This window comes from Octopus sinensis, linkage group LG6, assembly GCF_006345805.1.
Source record: "Octopus sinensis linkage group LG6, ASM634580v1, whole genome shotgun sequence".
NCBI classification, from domain to species: domain Eukaryota; kingdom Metazoa; phylum Mollusca; class Cephalopoda; order Octopoda; family Octopodidae; genus Octopus; species Octopus sinensis.
In genome coordinates, this window is record NC_043002.1 from 32,733,085 (window position 1) to 32,743,084 (window position 10,000).

Consider the following 10,000-nt stretch of genomic DNA (forward strand, 5'->3'; position numbering starts at 1 on the left):
TATATATATATATACATATATATATATACATATATTTATATATATACATATATATATATATAATTATATATATATATACATACATATATATATACATATATACATGCATATATATATACATATATATATATACATATATACATACATATATATATATACATATATACATACATATATATATATATACACATATATATATATATATATATACTATATATATATACATATATATATACATATATTTATATATATATACATATATATATATATATATTATATATATATATATCTATATATATATATATATATATATATATATATATATATATATATATATATATATATATATATATATATATATATATATGTTTATATGTTCAATTTCTCAAAGAAAATACTACCTCTGCAACGTGGAACGTCGGTGCTGCGTATGCTTGGTGAAGGACGAAGAAATTTCTGCACGAATTTTCTATGCACACCCATGATATCGTAGAGCTACTAGAATTCCGATGGACGTTATTAGGCGAGATAACAATACATAAAGCAAGCAAACGGCAGTATAGCGGAGATAATACGAACCACGAAGAGGAAATAAGGTGGAGCAGATATATTTACATCACACTGCTCACTGTGAAATAACCGAAAAACCACTCTCAACTCCATCGGCTTCAAAATGATTTTTAGACTATGTTTGACACGATGGGCTTTGGCAAATGAGGAAACATTACAACTTAGATAACAGACTCATCGAAGAAATCAAAGCAGTGTATGAAAACTGAAACAGTGTAATTCTGCTGAACAACATAGGGGAATTGTTTATGAGAAAAGTGGATGCTCGACAAGGATGGATCCCCTCTTCAGTGCTTTTCATTGCCTTTCTGAAGAACATAATGCACACCAAAACTTCCTACCCTCTCCTTACATTTGAGGAAACCCATTTCCAGCATGAACTTTGCTGATGATATTAACCTGTTAAGAAGCAATTATGGAAACGACAAGAGATTACTGCCAGACTGGAGAATGTATCAGGAGCATACAGGATGGTGATCAACTCAGAAAAGAACAAGATCCTGCTTAAGAGTAACAACTAGAATGCAACAACCAGCATCATGCTGCACGAAAAGAGATTTGATCAAGTGGATAGATTTTAAGTACCTGGGGTCTACGTTGATCAAGAACGGCACATCTCAAAAAGTGACTTCAACTCTTCTGTATAAGTATAAAAGCTGGAATATTACAGCTAGCATGGGACGAAGGATCTAGACATTTTTGCACAAATAGTTCTGGTGGTTGTTAAATATCCCGTATATAGAGCACAAAACAAGAAGCTTTAGTCAACAAATCTACTGGTACACAGAAGCCATTCCACATGCAAGTAAGAAGACGAATGCTTGCCTATTATGAACTGGGACCCCGACTCAATTCGTTGTCCAAAACCATACTTCAGGGTGCAGTTGAGGAAAAGCGAAAGAGGGAGGCAGACAGGGAAAATCTTGGTGTCACAACATCAATGACTAGGGAGGTCACAATATGCATAAGAGAGAACCGAGACCAGTAGCGATGGATGACTGGAAAGGGTCTAGAGTGGCATCCCAAAGACTGACTGCATCAGTTAAGGTAGCGTAAAGTTTGTCTTTGTTGAGTATAACTTACGGGCTTGTATTCCTCAAATCTATTTTGATCAATTTATTGAAACAATTTGAATTACCTGTAAATGTGAATTATCGTCAAGTTGGTTAAATTTCTAGCTATAACTAGGTTGACATGTGGCTAAGCAAACAAGTTTGTGATTTAAGCCAAGCGGTGTGAAATAAAAAAAGTGACAGTAAAACTCGTATAATAAAACTGAAGGAATATAATGGAATCAAGAAATTTTGAAAATAACTTTTGTTGTAAATTAGACTAAAATTATTTCACTATATTATTTCGAAAATTCCGTTTATATATAATCTCAACAATGTTTACTGAGTAATTGACACTTTTTGTTTATGACATATATGTTAGTAAGACTTCTGACTCGGTATCAATGATTTAGTAATATTTTAACAAAACCTTTTAGATTTTTATTAAATATAAATAGAAGTATTCGATATCTCACCTGTATTTCCTTCCTTTATATCTATATTTACCAAACTATTCGTCTTCAGTGAGTCTTTATGCGTGAAACGCTTGTTACCGCCCAAGTTAAAGCCCATCAATGCCTTCACATCAATTTTCATATCCATTTCACAAGGTTTGTAGAAATAAAGCAAATAGGTTGAGTAGCCGTCTGTGACCAGTAACATTTGGAATGTAATTCCTGGATTGCTTCCCTAAGATGCGAAGATAATACGTTCATGATTAAAGTTCTATGAGCACTTGTGAAAACTACGTATAATTTTCGACATTTCTTTCCTAAAACAGAAGGTTTCTTACTACAATAAAATGATATTGTTATTGCAATCATCGATCGCAGATGAATCTTATCAAGATGATATGTCACATGTTGTCATCACTCCACTTAGCTTGGAACCACTATTTTACATTAGTTTTGCTCTCTTTTTTAGTAATTTTAAATTTCATAATATACTGCAAAAATATTATAAATAATATACTACAAAAATATTACCAAACTTTCTGCTATATATATAATGTGGATCCTTACTTTGATTTAATATTTATATTGTCGTCACTTGATAATGTTTCGGCCAACCAAATGAAGTTTACAATTTATACCTATAAAGGAATACTGTACTTTCGGCAGTGTAACCACATTTTATTTCAACTGATTTATCACAAAGAAAAACAGTGAAGCAGTTCCAAGTACTAAAAGAAGAAACTAAGTATTTACTACTTCATAATTTTAAGATTCATCGATAGAATTGTAAATTCAATAGGAATGAATCGGCATTCCTAAATAGTTATCATTTAAATTGGTAAACTTAAAGTAATTATATTCATGAGATCAATATAATTTACTTACCTCTGTTGTTCCTATTAGAGAATAATGTCGTATATTTTCCCATGTAACCAAAAGTGCCCAAATAGATTGGAAATTATTAATATTTGCATACATTTTAATTTTTGCATCAATTTCTGTCAGTTTATTCGATACATTGCTATTTATTCCATTTGTTGTGTAATTTTCATAAATGCTGTATTTAACTTGCTTAAACTCATTCCAAAGGTCTGCCCAGTATGGAGCAATAACATAGTCTGTATCGTCAGATAAACTATGCGGCTCGTAGCTGAGCCTAGTATCTCTTCTGATATTATCTGATAAATATCCACCAGCGTAGATCTGACAAAACAAAATTACATAACATAGTTGAGAACAATTAGGTCATTAAAAGGTGTTTATATTGGCATTGCAATCAAAGGATTTTCAATTAAAAGTTTCTAATTATAATTAGACATCTGCCCAAGGTACAGCGGGAGATCACATGGTTGCAAAGTTAGTCTTTAACACCATAGCTATGATATTTTGTTAGCTTTTATTTCCCTTTCTCTTATAAATTATTACGCTTTTAATAAAATATAAATAAACAATCGTATATAATGATATTAATCGCTTAATTTTATATGTATATATATATATATGAAATTTCACAACAGTTATCTAAGGTACAATACCTACAGTATAAAAAGGTGGATTTGCTTGAATATTATAGCAAAGAAATATATCTATTTCTTTATTGCCCACAGGGGACTAAACAGAGGGGACAAACAAGGAGAGACAAAGGGTTTAAGTCGATTACATCGACCCCAGTGCGTAACTGGTACTTATTCAATCAAGCCCGAAAGGATGACAGACGAAGTCGACCTCGGCAGAGTTTGAACGTAACGGCAGACGAAATATTGCTAAGCATTTCGCCCGGTGTGCTAACGATTCTGCCAGCACACCGGCCTTAGGAAAGAAATATATCAGAACCACAAAAACAGCACGGTTCCGCAGATGATAAGTGAAGAGGCAAAAACTACCAAATTTATCTGAGATTATCCAGTTACAGATAAAACTTTAATTACTAAATTAGGAATGTACGAAAGGAATGTTGTGGTGGGATCTAAGTGTTATAACGCAAACTAGTACATACGTGAAAGCAATTCAGTCTTCTTTGTCCTACGTTGATATCAATTGACGGGCAAATGTATGGTGATCGGAAACCATAAAAGTCTCGTGCTTCATTGTGTTGGAGCAATGCTGTAAAATGGGGAAAAGAAACAAAAATTGAAAAGATTATTATTTCAATCATAAAAGCTAATGTATAAAGGGTGAGGACCTGTGTCCGTAACTATTTCGGATCCACCCATGTAATGGAGAGTGAGGCAATGATCCTAATTCAACCGTGTCATTTCAATGATATGTAAAACGTGTTCAACTCTGTATAGGAGAGAGAAGAAAGGGAGAGACAGAGTGGGATGGGGAGAGAGAGAGAGAGAGAAAGAAAGCATTATCTTTTGATTGGCATACCATGCGGATTTTTTTTTTTTTGTTATAAATGTACGAGGATTATTATATAAAATGTGAATGTGAGAACCATCCTTAATGTTTGTAAAAATTGTTGGGATCCAGTTTACTTTCATGTACAAACTTAGTTTAAAAGATATACATAGAATATTTAGCCAAGGGAAAATAACAAGTGGGAATAGAGAAAGATAGTTAGGATGTTGAGAAAGATGGCTCGGCTGTTGCGGAGGATGGTAAGGATGTTGTGCTCCCGATTATAAGGACCGATCAGCCGGCGTGTTATGCTCTTGAGCAAGTTACTTTATCTTACATTACTGTATTCTACTCTTCTGTCAATGAGCATCTGATAAGAGCACTGATGCTGCATCACTCTCTCCATCCAGGATGTTCCACTAGGTCAAGAGTAGAAGAGCACAGAGCTACATGGTTACGTAAAACAACTAACGAAAACATGGTGCTATTTATTGAATCATATTCGTTTCACAGTGGCAGCTATGTTGTCATTATTTATTTTTGCGGTAACTCAATTTAGTGCAGACACATCGCATCTAATACCGTTATTAGTCTAAAATGTTCAGTCAATTACATTAATACTTTTCGTAGCACTACCCCATTATTCAAGAAAATAGTTCACTCTGGAGACTTCTGAGGTCAATATCTTGTGACATATTTTAAATTCTTTACCCTTATATTTTTTTTTACTTCCAAAAGACATGATTTCCGGGTAAAGCCGCGTGGTACGTTAGACAAGTATCTTCTACTGTAACCTCGCTGATCAAAGACTTGTGAGCGGAATCGGTGAGCGGAAAAGGTTGGCATATGCATGAATGTATATATATAAATATACATATATATATATATATATATATATATATATATATATATATATATATATAAGAATCCTGACGGTTGGCATAATAACGAAACTAAAGCATGCAAAGTAAAGCTACCTGGCACAGATTGACCTTGAACTCTGCCCTACATGTGCACTCATTTTTAACTCCTAGCTCACTTCCTCTGTTTACAGCAGTACTTGTAAGGAATGTGTGTAGCGCATGATCATCGCATTGGCTCTGACAGAGAAAGTTGAGCAAAGAATCTGCCTTAAATTTTGCCAAATGCTTGGTGATACCTACTCAGAGCCCTACGCAAAGGTTTCAAAAATTTTCATCGTGCTCGACACAATGAAAGAGATCTTGTACAACTGAAACTTGAGTGTCTTCTTGCTCAGCTAAAACCAGTTTTGGTATAAATTTGACAGACACGCGTCTCATCTCCAAATCTTAGTTGATAATGGACTAAACTGAACTGTAACTAGTCTGCACATCCTCTGATAACTCACGATGGTGATTTGACGATTTCCCTCCACAGCTGCACGCACATCTGTGATGTTTTTCTCAGTTCTGCTGGTTGCGGGTCTCCGAGAACATTCGTGAATATCGACATTTTTTCGGCGATGTTGGGAACATCTGAATCTCTCGTACACTTGTGTGCGGCGCATACACTCTTCTCCATACACTTTCTGCCACTTTGTGTAGGCCCCTGAGCAAGTATCGCCATGACAACTTTCTCTGCCATGGTGAATGCGACAATCACACGCTACACACCTTCCTTCAAATCACTGCTGTGAGCAACCGGAGTGGGATAGAACGTAAAAACCTGGTGCGCATGTACAGAAAAGTTTAAGGTCAATCCTCGCCAAGCAACAGTCCGGGTACTTATTGATCAGACCTCGTATATGTAATGTAGATAGGGTTAAAATCGGAGCGGATTTCCTTTTGAAGCACATCTGCCTATTCTAGTATTCTAAACCCGTACGCAGATTTTATATTTCCTTGAGGTATGCATACTGGAAAATGCATCCAAGTTAGAGGTACAGCGATGGGAACCAGATTGGTCCCCGTTTATGTGAACACTGTAATGTGATACATAGAATACAAGTGTACCAAAGAGTAGAGGAAAACTTCGGCACTGAATTTACAAGGTATATTGAAAATGCATGGAAGAGATACTTTGATGATTGCTTCATAATCTGGATGAAATCTGTAAATAGTCTAGAAGAATTTAATATCCTTTTGAACAATCTGCATCCAGCTCTCCAATTTACAAAGTAGATGAGTAGTACCAAATTTCCATTTCTAGACATATTGGTAATTAAACGTAACACTTCCATCACACTGATATATACTATAAACACACAAACACGCATCAATACCCAAACTGTAAATCGTACCACCTCACACATACAAAACGTAATATCCTATACTGCCTAGCCAGAAATATTTGTACCATTGTAGAAAATATGAATATCAGAGACAAAACGCCTAACAGAGCTCAAAGAGTTTCTACTCAAACAAAGATACCCGTCTCTTCTTTTGGAAAATGGTATACAGTGTGTTATAGGGCAACCCAGAAACGAGCAAAACAAGAACAAGTCATACTCAATCCGTGTCACTAAAATATCTTTAGCATTGCCAAAGTAAACTTGCCGGTCATTGCACAAGGTAATCAATTAAAGCATATAATCACTGCTCGAGTTAATGATTCTAAGTAAAAGGCAGTCGAAGAACTTGAAACAATTATTAACAAAAGCAAAATTTGACCTCGGCAACAATGACGAATCGTTCTTTGTATCTCAATGCAAGATAGTTGATGTGGTACATGTCAGTTCATGCACACCGGACAATACATGAACACAAAAGCCGGAAGAATATTTACAAATGCACATATAAGCTGCAAAAGCTGAAATGTAATTTGCTGCATCAAGTGCCCGAATTGTGAAGAGATATACACTGGTCAGACAGGGAACGCATTATCAGAACGTTCAAGTGTACACCAACAACAAATTAAGGACCCTGGTGTCCATCAGATCCCGTTAAGCAACCATCTGGCAAAAGGTACTCAGGTACAACATTGACTTTCTGGAAAATTGCAACAATACAATTCAATGAAAACAGTTATATTGTTTATAACATTTCAAAATATAGCCAAGCAATTATTCTTCTAGATGCGGTCAAAGTAAAGAATCTTTGATGTACCACCAAGCCATGACATCCAAGCTGCACACTAATTGACTAAAATATTTCGTAGAAAAAAGCAGGGTAAATGCTAACCAAGCTGGTGCATTCACCACACCGTGACATCTAAGCCACATACTAACTGTTCAAAAGATTCAGTCAAATGGAGCCCACCGGATGGTACTTAAAAGAAAAATGTAACCATTTCACTACATTTGTGGGACACGACTGTCACTACATAAACCTGAAAGTACTAGTTTATTTCAATGTTGTAAATTTATAAAAACTAAATAATTAAACGTGAAAATAAGACTTAGATGGAATTTCAGTGATTGATATATTCTTCTATACACAATCATACAAATTCGGATATCTATCTATCTATCTATCTATCTATCTATCTATCTATCTATCTATCTATCTATCTATCTATCTATCTATCTATCTATCTATCTATCTATCTATCTGTCTGTCTGTCTGTCTATCTGTCTGTCTGTCTGTCTGTCTCTCTCTATCTCTCTGTCTATCTATCTGTCAATCTATCTATCTATGTATCTATTTATCGATCTATGTATCCGAATGTACCCACACGTGTGTGTGTGTGTGTGTGTGTGTGTGAGAGAGAGAGAGAGAGAGAGAGAGAGAGAGTGTGTGTGTGTGTGTGTGTGTGTGTATGTGTGTGTGTCATAAAATCAAAATGGAGAACAAAGTAAATTTGTAGAAGCCAGAAATTTAAGAGTGAATAAGAACATGTTGACATATGTATTTACTTTCAATGTCTTTTTATTTGAAAGATAACGCTTTGTAATTCAATAATAAACGAGCTAATCATTTTAATTAATAAATTGACATGCTTTACAGGCAAAACAACTATACTCACCTGATGGGGGACAATATTTTGTTGTTGTTTGTGTCGGTATCTTCGTTGTGTATTTTGTTGTAGGATTTAAAGTCGACAAAGTAGAGGTTTGGTAAAATGTGGTTTGAGTTGGAGAAGTAGATGTTGAAGCTGCATTGGTTCCTATGAGAAATAAAAACTTGTTATATAAAATTGTCGTAACATATGACAGGTTCATTTCAAAATTTCTAGGATTTTCTGTCTTAAGTAGATTTCTTTTTTTCCTGCAGCAAAGCTACGTTCGAGGAAATAAAGATTGAGAGAAGGCATTCTTAACTGCGAGGAAAATGATATAGTTAAGATAACTAAAATATATTTATATTAAGAGGTGTTAATACAGAGCGTATTTTAATGTGACTAAATTATATGTTCTGGAATATGCTTAGAGTGACAGGAAATAATTGATGTACGATATGAGGTAGCTACAATATACAGAATAATTCTAATGATTTTTAAAGTAAACGCTACTATATATAGAAATATATAAATGTAACCAAAATATGTATAAAAACCAGGCAGTCTCATAATTACCACGATGCTAAGAAAACTTAAGTATAAATTTTAATTATCAAACAGCAGTATTATTTTTCTATTTGCGAATACAACAATTTTCTAGCATAACTATACCGTTGACACAAAATACAGGTATCGACAAAGATTATTCTCTTGAATAAAATCAATTCAATATGGAAAGAAGGACAAGTGAGACTTACATTTGTCAACATAGGCTATAATTCTGCGTTAAACTAATTTGGGACGACAGTATTTCATTTTAATAAAGTTCGATAGGTAGTTGAAATATACGTACCATTCGTCACGGATGTTGTAAAACTTGTGCCCTGGGCAGCAGTGGATGAAAGACTTGCCGCCGTGGTTTGTAAGGTCTTTGTTGATGGTGCCATTGTTGTTACATCTGATGACATAGAGGATGTTGAGGGACGTGTAGTTTTCTCTGTTGATGCAGTGATTGTTGTTACATCTGATGACATAGACGATGTTGAATATTGTGTCGAAGGAGCGGTGGTTTTGTCTGCTGATGCAGTATTGGTTGTTACATCTGATGACATCGATGATGTTAAATATTGTGTCGAGGGAGCGGTGGTTTTGTCTGTTGATGCAACGCCTGTTGTTACATCTGATGACATAGACGATGTTGAATATTGTGTCGAGGGACCGGTGGTTTTGTCTGTTGATGCAACGCCTGTTGTTACATCTGATGACATAGACGATGTCGAATATTGTGTCGAGGGACCGGTGGTTTTGTCTGTTGATGCAACGCCTGTTGTTACATCTGATGACATCGAGGATGTTGAATATTGTGTTGAGGGACCTGAAGTTTGGTCAGTTGATGGTGCGATTGTTGTTACATCTGATGACATCGAGGATGTTAAATATTGTGTCGAGGGAGCGGTGGTTTTGTCTGTTGATGCAACGCCTGTTGTTACATCTGATGACATCGAGGATGTTGAATATTGTGTAGAGGGACCTGAAGTTTGGTCAGTTGATGATGCGATTGTTGTTACATCTGATGACATCGAGGATGTTGAATATTGTGTAGAGGGACCTGAAGTTTGGTCAGTTGATGATGCGATTGTTGTTACATCTGATGACATCGAGGATGTTGAATATTGTGTCGAG

General features: G+C 35.0%; 1 protein-coding gene across 1 annotated transcript in view; it reads right to left on the bottom strand.

Moving 5' to 3' along the window:
* The window catches only part of LOC115213197 (mucin-4-like), a gene marked incomplete at its 5' end in the record, with an annotated part of 363,030 nt that overhangs the window by 333,860 nt on the left and 19,170 nt on the right, over window positions 1–10,000 (bottom strand). The window contains 5 exons of the mRNA XM_036503503.1: window positions 2,099–2,312; window positions 2,963–3,280; window positions 4,074–4,180; window positions 8,345–8,485; window positions 9,171–10,000. The exon at window positions 9,171–10,000 is cut by the window's right edge and continues 1,036 nt beyond it. Of these exons, the coding sequence (XP_036359396.1) occupies window positions 2,099–2,312; window positions 2,963–3,280; window positions 4,074–4,180; window positions 8,345–8,485; window positions 9,171–10,000 (1,610 nt within the window). The remainder of the gene's footprint in view (window positions 1–2,098; window positions 2,313–2,962; window positions 3,281–4,073; window positions 4,181–8,344; window positions 8,486–9,170) is intronic.